The following is a 14,078-nucleotide window of genomic DNA, read 5'->3' on the forward strand; positions in this document are numbered from 1 at the left end:
AAAAGTGAAACACACCAATCCTCGGCAGGCCGGAATAAAAAGACCAACGGGCCAGACGTAGCCCGTGGGCTGTACTTTGCTCACCCCTGCTATACATGGTCCTGTTTATTCTTTCCCTCCAGACCAAGTCAGGAGTTTATTGGACAGTGTATGGGGGTTGCCATCTCACCCCTTTAATACCAGTCACATATTGACTGCAGCATGCATCTAAACGAATTGCTTATTAGCCATGCAGAATGTGGATTTAATATGTGGCCAATATTAACCCTAGGCAAGACTAAAAATGTACCCTAATTTTTACATAATGAAAGCAAATGTAACATTTTAAAAGTGATTTCTAAATGTAATAAGCAGTATCTTTCTGGCTGTGCAAATTTTGACTCCTGAAACAATGTAATGGGAGTGCAAACAATATTAACAGCCAGACAGTGTTTTCAGTAGTAACTATATTCAGAAACAAGTTGAAAACCATTGAAACTACTGTACATTGATAAGTTTCTTAGAATTATATATTTTTTTTCAATATGCAAATAAATAATAAAGAAGCAATTATGAATAATACATGGTGCTGGTTTAACTTTGCTCTAAAAATGAATACTATTTTTAAAAATGGCCCCTTTATTGGAGCTCCCTATAGATCCTCTCAGGTCTCTGTCGGTGTTTCAAATGAGGGGTGGGCGTGTCCTTACGTCTCTGCAGAAACATAGTAGAAGGAGAGTAGCCAATCACAGCCCTGCAGTCAAACAAGCAAATACAGGCTGCAACTCCCTATCAGGTCAGTCTAGCTGCTGATTGGTGCAGTGTGCTGAGTGCCGCCGGGTCCCCTGCACATTCAGAGAATTTAGTCAGCAGGAAGTGGAACAGATGGACGGGACTAGTAGGGTTTGGGGGGAATTTCTAATTAATCAGTCTGAAACACAATGACATATCTCCTTTAATTTAATTTAATAATAGAATTTTTAATTCCCGTATATAAAACTGGCCATATATGTTTGGACCCACTTGTTTTCCCATGGAATAAAGAAATTATAATGGCTGGAAAGATTGAAAGGTATCAGTTATCCAGACTTTAGATGAAGTAAAGTGGAAACAATTGCCATTGCCCGTCAGGGCAGCATTGGACTGGATATGGATCAGCTACATGGCCTTTACATGTACTTCATTTTATAAGTAAAAGCAAAAGCTCCATTGGCTGCAAGGTGCTTCCAAGCCTTATATTTACCACCATTTACCAAAGGAAAAGCAAAAGTGAGATCATTGTGAGGTGCCCCCCAGTATTATAATCATTTGGTGCCCCTGTTAGCAGAAAACTGCCTTCTTCTTGCCAGCTGTGCATTTACAGTGCCTAACACTTGTAACTGCCCAGTGATTTCACCATTGCTTTTCCTTTAAGCAGTTGTCTCAGAGTAGCACTCTCCACATTATAGGAAAAGTTCATTTAAAGGTGTAAAATCCACTGAATTCACTGTGGTTCAGGTTGGATCTGTTAGAGCAAGCTGCTTTATGTTTCCAATGCAGACACACTGTGCCTTGCTTCCACCACAGTAATGACATTGCTTTCTTGTTTCAGGCCAGAGGGTGGGTTGCAAAAGCTGAAGTGCAATAGGTCAGAGGGAATACATTTAGGCTAATGCCACACTAAGGGGTATATTAATCATGTTGTGTAAAAAGTGTAGTGAAGTGATACTGCCCAGGGCAACCAATCAGCAATTAGATTTCAACAGTTAGAAAACCAAAGCAAAGCATCTGATTGTCTGCTATGAGAAACTTTACCGGTAATGTATACTTCATTTTTACACAGCTTAATAAATATACCCCTTAGCGGATGGCATATATTTTCGGCAAGCTGAAAAACTCTTGCCGAAAATAGCGCCATACGCTCCTACCTGTGCCTGCACCCGAATGAATGAAATCCGCTCAGGTGCAGGCAAATGTAGCCAATATCCGCTGAAAATATGAAGTCTCGTATTTTTTGGTGGATATCGGCTACATGAGCCTGCACCCAAGCATATACCATTCGTTTGGGTGCAGGCATAAGGTGGGCTAAATCTACAGTAGCGGAGTGTATTCTCAGCAAGCGTTTTTCGGCTTGATGAGAATACGCCCCATGTGGCATCAGCCTAGTTTGAGGATGCAGGTGAAGCTGTAGTCAGATAGACCCACGCAGGTTTTTGTCTGGCTTAACCGCTTGTCTCTTTGATTCTGTCTTTTTCAAGGTATAATATTTGCTTTTTATAATATGTTTCTGCTAGTGCACTTGCACTGTACGTTTTCGCCAAGGTTATACTGCGTATCAATATCCTCCCAGCTCCTATCCTCACACTAGCAGACAACTCTCCAGCCGTTGTATCAGTATTTATTTGGACAGACTGTAGATCTGAGATCTATGCTGTCACTACATAAATATTACATTATATTACTTGGGATATTTGTACCTTTCGTGTTTGGTTTGTCCATTAAACCACTGTGAGATATTACTCAGCGAAGTTTGATACATTATTTGTATGGATTTTTTGGACCATTTCCAGCAAGCATCATACTCAGAAAGGATTTGTGGCTTGGTTAATGTCATGCAGAAAGATATGTCAGCACATTTTGACATATTTAGTATACCACAGCCCGGAAAATATGTTCTCTATTGGGTAAGAGTGCTGCAATACGCTGTTTGGCCCTCTAAAGCTTGTTTTCACTAATGCACAGTGGTAAAAGCCACAAAAAGCTTAATGTAAAGAATATTACTCTGTTCGGATAAGTGTAAATTACCCATAATAGTATGCCTAACATATAACTGCACTGATGAGGACAGAGTAGGTGGAGGGATAGACACACCATTAATTATTTACCCTTAAAACAGATTTTTTTTAGTCTTTTTTAGTTTGCCATTGTTTTGATTTTTTTTTTTTAATTTTTTACACTTTACATGTAGTTACAGTAGTTTTCCTTTAAAGGCTGCTACATAAACAGTGAATTAAATTGTATGTATAATGTCTATGCACACAGTACATATTCAGGCATTCTGCCTGCCTATTCTTAGCTTAACTTTTTCATTTGTTTTGTTTTTTTTCATTTTTTATAGTTTTTGAATTTTTTGCTTTTTTTCCAGATTTTCTTTCTATGCAGCCCCTCTCCTATTCATATCCCAGTCTATCTTTCAAACCTCTGCCAGGTTGCTATGTTAAATTGGGCCATAGCAAGTATTATAGAGCAATGTTTATATTTACACATTATAATTATTAAAGGGGCACTCCATCCAAACACAACCTAAACTTTTTGAAAAATGAACTTAACTTCAAACAACTTTGCAATATATATCAATTAAAAAATATGCAGCCTTTTCATAATTTTTAATGTAATAATATGTTTTAGAACAGTTCCCTAAGCCTGACGCTGGTTCCCCTGCTGATCTGGCTGATTACTTTGAGACTCAAAAAAAATGTAACAAGTCGACTGTCCTCAGCCTGCCTTCAGCCTGCATCCTCCCAATCCCACAGTCCTCTGCACACATGATGAAACATCGCAGTGCAATACATTGTGACTTATGAAGCTCCTGCATGTTGTCTGTAAGCTGTGGAGAAGTACTATTTGTAACATCAATGTTTTAGTCCCTCCTCCCCTGCCAGGATTTCAAATGATTCAGAAAAAGAACTGTTTTGCAGCTAGATTTTAGCATATAAAAATTATATTTATTCATACTTTTGGAAGAAACAAATGACAGTGATATTAGGGGTTTTTGTGCTGTGTGAGGTTCTTTAACAAATTTTGGTTTGGAAGCTGGAGTCTTCTTTAATATATAAAGTGATAGTACAGAATAATGCAACTGTATATCATTTATATTTTATAAGTCAATATTTGATTATAGAGTACTACAATTTAATCTGGTTTAGTAGTATTTTGGAGAAACAACCCAAAGGAGAAGTATACCTTTACCTGACAGAAATGGTTATATGACTCTTCTTGGTTAGTGTATCTACATTGCATTGCCATGCTGACCAGACCCCTCTGTGCTCTAGAAGTGATTTTTTACATAGACAGTGCTACAGACTCTCTAAGGGCAGGGGCACACTGGGCGTATCATCCATGGCGTTAGCCTGTGTGGACTAAACTGAGCAGATAGTAGCGCGGAAATTTGCATTTTTGCACTGAAATACGCTTAGTTCAGTAGATTCAATGCCTGTCAATGGGGCTTCATGTAAGTGCATTTGACAGCATATCTGCTCAATGTGCCCCCGCACTTTCATATTTCCGCACCGAAATCCAGTTTAATTTCTAGAACCATACCTTTTTCCTTTAGCAATATGCTCCATACCCTTCTATGTGTCATTACCATACCCCTTTTATGTCTTCTGTGCCCACTCCCCACTGACCAGTAAGAATCTTCTAGAAAGATAGCAACCCTAGTCTGCCAAGCAATCTCTGCCATTCCTGAAGCTGCACTAGGCATTCTAAGAAGGTCGGCAAAGCATGTAGAAAGAGACTACAGAAATTGGGTGCACTCTGCCGAAGTGGGCATAAAAAAAAAAAAAAAACTCACTAAGCCAATATAATACAAGCTAATAACATAGGAAATAAATAAAAAGCAGAAATGAGTCTATAGTTAAAATAAGGGTAGTAGTACATGGAGAGGCAGCTCTCTATCCAGCACATGAATATGTAGTCTGTATGGGTTAACTGCTTTTTATTTTTTATTGCTGTCAGTTCCAGTGTTTCTATAAGAAAAGAGGAAATGCATAATTAGCCACAAATTACTTCTGTGCAGAGTTGCACAGTAAAGGTTACAAACAGTTATTAGAAGCTAATGCACTGCTATGATAAATGGATTCTATTTAGAGGTGAACCCCTGCCAACAAATACATTTTACACGTAGCTATTTTATTTTAAAAGGATATTTCTTATATTCTGTTATATCTAACTCAAGTGCCACTTGCACAATCTACAGATATGTGTTTATGTGTCATACTACTCCAAGGAACAGTGATGCTTGGAGTTTTGAGGGAAGGCAACTCCTTGGGACTGCAGGCAAATAAAGTTCCCATGCAGTGTATTACCAGATATTTTTTACAAGCGAGCAACTTACTGTAAGTGTCTTACATGGGATTAGGGTTGCCACTTCACCACTATAATACTGCCCACATACTGAATCCACAACCTGCATATCTAGTTATCAATTAATTAAAGGGTAACATTCATGAAAAATATTTTTATAAGACTAAAAATATGAAGTCTAGACAAACATTTTGACAATTTATAGCTTTTAAAAATTTTGCACTTTTACAAAGTTATGGCTAATTATCGAAGCATACTCCCCTGGTCTGCGTCAGTGATGCAGAAATGTATGAGTGAAAGCTGATTTGCTGTGCCATGTTCTGAGGCCACACCCCTCAACATGTACAAAGGGAAAGTAAAGGAATGGAGCTGGGCTGGGCGTTGATGAAGCAACACTGTACATGTAACAGTAAAGCAGCTTATTGTTTATATCCTTTATATCCACATATACACAGCACTTCAGGCTTTTGCATTTGGGTTTTAGGCTTAGATCAGCTGCCAGTCACCCTCCTGCAATTTATATATATTAAGGGAAAAAAACCCCGCACTACAACTCAAGTATAGGGTGCTCAGTGTGTAATAATGATTAAAGCGAAGAAAAGAAAAAAGAACACATTTAACCTGGCACACCTATAAGTATAGACACGCAGATACAAATCTTACTTCAAGGCCCGATACAGGTGTAACAAAAGACTGAATAAAAGAGACTTCTTCCATACCAGTTTCTATTAGGTGTGCCAGTTTCCAACCTTCTGTCGTGTCTATAACACTACACTTGAATTCTTCCATACCAGTGACACATCAATTGCAGCAATATTACAGACCTCTCCAAAGACAACTGTGTGTGTACAGGCACATAGATTCCTGTCTGTTGGATTCACAGACACCTCTCTGCTGACTAGCCAGGCTTACAGGCTTCTTGATTAGCCAGCTGAGTCTAGTTAGGAACATCTGGTCAGTCTGTAGCATTTACTCTGTATTCTTAAGAAATGGCTATATATTCTGTTATTGATAAGCTTCCATACATAGTGACTATAATGTTATTGCACAAACAGAAGCACAAGCTACTAATTCTACAACATTTATTTAGAAAAAGCAAATTGTAGTTTTATGGAAATGTGCAAGTGGATGCCCTAAAGCTATTGTTTAACTACAACTCCCACATCACCTGCCAGCTCACTTGACAATTATGTTTCAAATTGCTTGGTCGTTGTGCTAAATAACTTGATTGCTGCTGCTCAAAAAAATGTGATGATATGGTGATATGGGGCTTTCATGTTTTTCTCACAAATAACCAAGAAATAAAGTTCTACGTGTTTGTTAGTGAGTGAGGCAGGTGTTAGATAATGTAAGGGTGAATTGGGTTGAAGTTTTAGACCTTTTTTCAAAGTATTTTCCAGGTTTTATATCAGATAGAAAAGATGGGCAGGTGGGAGTTGAACTTTAGATATCAGTCAAGAATGGTTGGACCCCTCCCACTCCTCTCTGCTCAGAACTCAGAACTGAGCAAAGTTAAGCAGATTTCCATTCATAATAGTTCCCCTTTGATATGCATGCTGCATTAGCCATGCAGGATGTGGATTCAATATGTGGCCAGTATAAAAGGGGTGACATGGGATAAGCTGCAAAATATGAAGTCAAACAGCCCAAGTGACTACAACTGCACTAGTCCAATAGAATGGCCCATATGCCCAGAATGGGGTCATCGCCAGAGTTTTCTAAGTGATGTATGGCCAAAATAAGTCCTTTCTGTGTAGGTTTCATTTCCCTGTGGGCTGAGTTATGTACAGTGGCCCACAGCAGCCAATCAGATGCTTTCTAACAACAATTTGCTGATCTTCATGGAAGCCAATTATTCATTGTTAGTAAATGAGCCCCAGTGTTTTTGTTTTATTTTCCTTTTAATTTTAGTCTTTATCTTAAAAAGGTAACTTAACATAAAAGGGCTGGATACAACAGCAGATACAGTTACAAATGATTTGCACCATGAAATATATATCATTCTGCAACCTTCCTACCAGTAGTGTGGTCTGTAGTCTCCTAGAATGAACAATGCAGCAGCACTCTACATTCCACCACCGTCTGGAGAGATTTCTGCCACTTCAGAACTGGGGTTGATTTATCTACAGATTTACAGAGATCGTATGCACCCTTTTTGTAAATGCAGCCACCAGCTTTGGGGAGGTTGCAGTTTTAATCACATTGCAAATATGCAAAGAATGAGTCAAATCTGCACTTTTGATTTATATTTTCCCCAAAATTTCAATTTCCTAGTTAAAAAAGGTCTCTGTACTTCAAAGCTGGCTCTGCCTCTTGCCTAATAGCAGCATATTAAAAATGGGATCTGTATAATAGACTTTTGCCTTCAGGTCCAACAAAGTAGCCCTGTATGATCCTTTACTTAGGTCCACGCGAATTTCACTTTGGCCAGAGATTTGATGCCTGCTGCAGGCCGCGTGGCAAATTGATTTTCTCAAATATATAATATGGGAAGTTGAGGGAAGTGAGTGACACTGACCTCATTCCGAACTGCAGATTAATCCCAGCGCTCACAAAATCCAAAAGCGTGAAGAGTAAATTCAGCACCGGGATTAGGCAGAAATGTCACACACAGGCAAGAAGTAGATAAATTAACCCCCTAGCAACAAGTAAGGGAGCAGCGTTTGGATTTTGTTTTTTATAAATAAATGGTGCTGCAGAATAGTGTTTGTATTAAAGAATCGCCTTTGTTATTGCAATGCCACATGCTCTACCTTGATATACCTTGGGGCTCATTTATAGGTTAACACCAGGCAAATTTGCACCTGGAAAGTTACCCACAACTCATGTGTATGAATGGAGAAAGAAAAGCGCTATCATGCCCACCACAGACAATTAATTAATGCTTAGAAGAAGCACTAATAAGTGTCAGGTTTGGGGGGTGCAGAAAGACAAAGGACATTTTATACTGTGTAAAGCTGGCCCTACGTGGGATGATAATCCATCAACTTGGTCAAAAACAGGCAAGTAAGTACCGTAGGCTTATTGCCTGGGTAATGGTCACCCCTAACTTAATTTGGTCCAACACTTGGATGAGCCAACTGATTTGGCAACTGCATCATCTCCTCAAAAGCCTCCTGTAAGTTTAATATTGTGCAGTAGGGCACATGCCAACTGTGTGATGACAAAGAGCACAGATACAACTGGCTGATCATTGAGAGTACAGTGGTGAATGGCCCAGTCTGTTTCCATGTTGGCTGATAAAATCTAATACATGCCGAATCGATTTCTGCCAAATTGCGCTTTCCTTTCAAATTTTAGCCCAGACCCATATGTATGAGTTTTTTACAAATACTCATGCAAACAGATAGATAGACAGACAAATAGATCATGGATGGGTAGGTAGATAGACAGATCATGGATAGATAGATAGATAGATAGATAGATAGATAGATAGATAACGATCAGGGGACCCAAATAAGGCCTAGATTCAGTTTTGCAACCCAAAATTTTGCTTAGAATGATTTATATACCTCTTTTTTATTACCATTTATTTTTGGTGGAAGACAATTTTACTGCATTAAGGGGGTATCATAGAGACCCTCCCTAAAAGCACAAAGATCCATCTTCAGGACCTGCTCACTAGCACTAGAGACCCTGAGGTAGACAGATAGACACAGTAATCCAAATACACAAATACATAGTACATAGCCATATAGATAAAGCACAAAGACAAACAGACTGGCATATTAAATGTATACAATTTTAGCTTTGTTTCTAACCATGGGTAAAGAAGCTACCTTGTTACATGTTCAGATTATTCATCAAGTTTGTTCCTTTACTGCCTGATGCTTTTGGACTTGCTGCTCACAGCTATTACACATGTACTGAAGGGAAGCACAAGGGAAAACCTTTCTAAACTCCACATGGAAGTTAGTGGCACCCCCATACCATAACAAGTTGCCGCTCTAGCATATACAAAGTGGAACATTCCATTCGTTCGACTGTGGGACCGGCATTGGGGCAACCTGTACCCTGCCAGCTCTTGCTGGACTGCAGCTCATTGGTACAACCCTGACTGGCCGGCAGCGGCTGGAGGCTACAGGTTGAGACTATAGGGACCAATACATATTTGGGGAAAGGGCAACATTTCCTACCAGAGTTCTGGAGTGAGTGAGCGGTCCCCTGAAAACTCCCTTGATGTTCCGGAAGTGGCCCTTGCTGAGGTGGGACGAGCTGATGACAATGTAGTAGCACTCCATGGAAAGTGACAGGAGGGATGTCAGGTACAACACTAGGAGGACTCGGCTCTCTCCGCCGCAAATAAACTTAGCGCTTCTTTAGGGAGTGGAGGCGAATGAGGGAGGCGGGATTCGGGGCTGTGCCGCTGCTTTCTGTGCTTTTTATCAGTGAGTGAGTGCGAGCAGTTTCTCCCCTCCCGGGCTGATGTGCTGCTGCTGTTGCTACTGCCGCCTCCGCTCCTGCCAGCAGCCTGGGAGTTATTATACAGGAGCGCCGTGTCGGTCCGTTGCGCTGATTGAGCCAATGGGAGGGAGGCGCCTGGGCTGCGACTGATTCCTGGCAGGATGGCGCTGCTGTCGCACGCCGCTCTTATTCGCAGCTACTTTTGTACAAAGTGAGAGCGGCAGAGCAGCAATTCACATTCTGCACACAAAGAGCAGCACAGAGTTTGCTCCCGAATCGAAAGAATATTTTAATGCGTATATTCCAAAGCCATGTAGCACCTCAGTCTGTTCCGTTACTTCTTTTGCCAGGGAGTTTGGTAAATGGATTGCGCCAGAGTATTGCGCCATACGCATATATATACCCATTTATAGATGTATACACACACAATCCCTTGATTTTTTTGCACAGTGCAATGCTTTCTGTCTTTATAACCATTTTCATATATATAGAAATATTGAATAATGTACCCCCTGCTGTAAAATAACACAAGTTTGAGTGAGTCAAATTACATCACTAAGAACTGATTATAACTGATGACATCACTAAGCACCCTTTATAAGAATATAATTTACTGGATATTCATGGCTTTTTTGTATATATAACATCAGAAATATCAGAACTCATCTCCTAAAACTGGCTGTTGCCAAAATAAAACTTCATATTGAAAACCCCAAAGCACTCACAGAATATCACAACACATTCTTTTACTGTGTCAAGAAAAATCCAAGTTAAGCTGGCCATACACGTTACGGTCTTTCCTGCGACCATTGTCCCTCCTGATCGACGAGACGACAGATATCCTAGGCATTTGCAATGTCGGTTGTCTCTTCGATCCACCATACACGCATGGAATATCATACGAAACCTGGTTTCATACGATAATATATATATATATGTATGGCCAGCTTTACAAGTAACAAGACGTTTGAGCATTTTGACCCTCTGAGAATCGTCATCAGGATCCCCCGAGGACTGAAACATGTAGGTGTCGCTTGTAACTTAGATCTTTTTACAAACAGGACTAGAATTTAAGTACCCCAAAATTCCATCAAATTGGCTTTGTCTCTCAAATATGTATTTAAACTTCTCTTCAGGGTTCCATGTTGTTTCACCCCTAACTACTATGTATATTCTTACTGGTGAACCAATTCATCTTTGCAGGGCTATAGCAAAACTACTTGTCTTGTCATATGCCATTGCTCACAAGTTACGGTAAGCCATATACACCTTCCCAAAAAAGATGGATATTTGCATAGAACCACTACCTGGGTTATGATCTATGGTGTTTGTAAAACTTATCCCAAAAATGAATATTGAAAAAATGTGTATATATATTCTGGAATTGGATTGTAGCATGTTTCAGTATGTAAAATACATATTAGGGTTGATTCACTAATGTGCTTTATTTTTTATCGCACTTTTTTTCCGTTAAAATAGACGGTCAAATTAGCGCACGATTCACTACAATATTACCGCGTGCGTTAAGTCGCATATCGCATGCGTTAATTTACGCGCAACCGCATGTGTTAATTAGCGCGCTGAAAAGAATACTAATGCATGATTCACAAACACTTAGACGCGCTAAATATTGCATTAGGCTATGCGAAAATTAACACCTACTTGAGGCAGGCGATAATTATAGAAAAGTACAGTTAATGAGCTTTTGGCAATAAAATATGGAATTAGCAGTGTTATTTATTCAAGTCTGTGTTGCCCCTAGAGTGATTCAGCCTCCAGTTTGCAGGGAAATGGTCAGTTTTAATACAGTAATTTTACGAAAGTATTGGCATGTATGGCTAACATGGGGTGCGTTTATTTTCACAACTATTTATATGCGGCTACAAGTGATGAAATGTTTCGCCAGGCATGGATTCGCGGCGAATTTTTGGACGTGCGGTGAATTTTTCCGCAGCAAATTTTTTCATGCGCTTCGCAAAACAATCCGCCAATGGCAAAACGACATGAAAAAATTTGCTGTGGAAAAATTCGCCACACGTCCAAAAATTGTCGCAGGCGTCAAAAAATAATAGTCGTGGGCAACAATTTTTTTGGCCGCACGACATTTTTGCCGTTTTGCGAATTTTTCGCTAAAGATAAACGGAACAGATTCGCTCATCACTAGCGGCTACTATTTATAAGCAGCTACTAATTATATGCTACCATTTATATGCTACCATTTATATGTGGCGACAATTTATATGCGGCGACTATTTATTTGCGGCGACTATACGCGGGCGTTGATTAGCGCATGTATCGTCAAATACCGAACAAAAATAGTCTTCGCGAGTTAAATAACGCATGCAATATCGCGCGTAAATGTCTGCATTTTTCATACATTTTTCCTTCAGTGTGTGCAAAATTGGTTTATAATTTTCTCTTGAAGCTATATAATGGAGTGCTGGGTTAATGTGTATAGTATATAATATAAGCCACTCACCTATGTGCACCCAATTAGTTTTGATTGATTCATGGGATGAGCTGCATTTTTTGAATATATTTATTTATATATATAAATATATATGCACCAGAGGGCCACCATAGACACAGGCCCTTGGGTGTCAATATAGAAAATCCCTGTCCCTTAGATCCTTATGTAAGAATACAGGTGGCTACAGGTATTAGTCAGTACTAAGTCTGCTCCAGTTCTAGTAACCTGTAGTAACTAAGCAGAAGGTGACATTCATTTGTCTAATGTTTAAAACAAAACATCTGATTTATTGCTATGGGTTACCAGACCCAGAGCAAATGTTGCTTCATTACATTTTTTTAATGTGGCCAGTTCTATAGAAGTGTATGAGAGCATATGCCTGTGGTAGCTCCCAGCAAGATTCATACTAATTCAGTTTGTGGCAATATGCTGCTGAGACTCTCTAGTCCTAATTTACCAGATTTGCCTTTAATTTGCTTTATTTAACATTTGAATCGTACATGAATAAATGATGGAAATCAGACATAGCGTGGCATATAGTATGCTGGAAGGCCCTGCATAACAAAATCAATAAACTTTTTGCCAAGTCATTGACTTCACAGCTACTATTATTTTCGTTGCCTGCCAAGTAAGTAGCACACTGGCAGCTATAATCTCAGCTCCACAAGAGTCTATGCTAAAAGGAATTTTCGCTAAAAGGCATTAAAAACGTTTCTTTGGCTTCTGAGGAAATAAATGGCAATTGTAGCTGAACAGGACAATTGCACAATGTACATAATTCATTAACACTTAAAAGGATCCACATACGTAGGAAAAATAATGTATATAGTTTTTTTTTTTCCAGTAATGCTGTTATCCTTTAGCAGTTTAGTCTCTGAATATAAAAATGCTCCTTGGTGTAACATATTAAAAGTGTGGCTGTGAGCTGTTCTTAAGAAAAATACAAATACTGCAGAAAAAATATTTTTGTATATGACAAAAGCAGTGTTTTTAGACTTTCTTAATTCCTTTTTTTTTTTGGATTTAAACTCCTATTTTTGGTACAATATCTTGTCAGCCCCTTCTCCCCCTCCTTATGTTATAAAAAGTATACATAATATACAGGAGCCCTGTAAATATCCTGTTAATTATATTTATAAATGATATCTTTATAAACTGTGATTAGTGATGTAGTTATAATTGGAGCTAAGTGATATAATTTCTGTAACATAACTCACAGAAATGCACGTACAGGTATAGGACCCATTATCCAGAATGCTTGGGACCAAGGGTATTCCGGATAAGGGGTCTTTCCGTAATTTGGATCTCCATACCTTAAGTCTACTAAAAAATCAATAAAACATTAATTAAACCCAATAGGATTGTTTTGCATGCAATTAGGATTATTTATATCTTATTTGGGATCAATTACAAGGTACTGTTTTATTACTACAGAGAAAAAGGAAATCAGTTTTAAAATTCTAAATTATTTTATTAAAATGGAGTCTTTGGGCGACTGGCTTTCCGTAATTTGGAGCTTTCTGGAGAACGGGTTTCCGGATAAGGGATCCCATCCCTGTATTATAATTAATAATGTACCTCCTAATGTAAAACATAAGGTTTTAGATGTCACCTTGGAGTTCCAGGACAATATTAAAGCACAAGGCTGATTACTTATAATATCCTTATATTTTACAATATGGCAGTGCTGTCGAACTTCTGTGGCACCGAGGGCCGGAATTTTTCCGGCCTCCGTGGTGGAGGGCCGATAATGGAAGCTAGTTTTGACCACTCCCATTGAAGGTATGACACAGTGCACAGCCTGCCGCATGTATGCAGTTGTGGAACAACAGTTCCAAAGTGCATACCTCTGTTGTGGATGTGAGCGAGTTGCCACTTTAGAGGCGTTAGAGCACTAGAGGAACAAGTTGCAACACTGCGTTCTATTGACAATCTTGAAAGAAGTCTCTTGCTAACTGAACAAGAACTAGCGGGGTCAGATAGTATGGGGGGAGGGGAGCAAGGTAAGGATGATAGGGCAGTAAGCTGGGTGACAGTTAGGAAATCGAGTGTGGGGAAAAGAAAAAGGGAGGCTGCTCCAGGGTTTGCGCATCCCAACAGATTTGCCAGATTGTGTGAAGAAGATGGGAGTGTGAACTCTGGACTGGCGGTTCTAGATGAG

General features: G+C 39.3%; 1 protein-coding gene across 1 annotated transcript in view; it reads right to left on the reverse strand.

Moving 5' to 3' along the window:
• Nucleotides 1-9,566, reverse strand: part of znf804a (zinc finger protein 804A) — a 107,395-nt gene extending 97,829 nt beyond the window's left edge. Inside the window, exon 1 of the mRNA XM_002932033.5 lies at nt 9,180-9,566. Coding sequence (XP_002932079.1) covers nt 9,180-9,284 — 105 coding nt within the window. The 5' untranslated portion in view covers nt 9,285-9,566. The remainder of the gene's footprint in view (nt 1-9,179) is intronic.
• Between the last annotated feature and the right edge of the window lie 4,512 nt (nt 9,567-14,078).

This window comes from Xenopus tropicalis, chromosome 9 (genome assembly GCF_000004195.4).
Source record: "Xenopus tropicalis strain Nigerian chromosome 9, UCB_Xtro_10.0, whole genome shotgun sequence".
NCBI lineage: Eukaryota > Metazoa > Chordata > Amphibia > Anura > Pipidae > Xenopus > Xenopus tropicalis.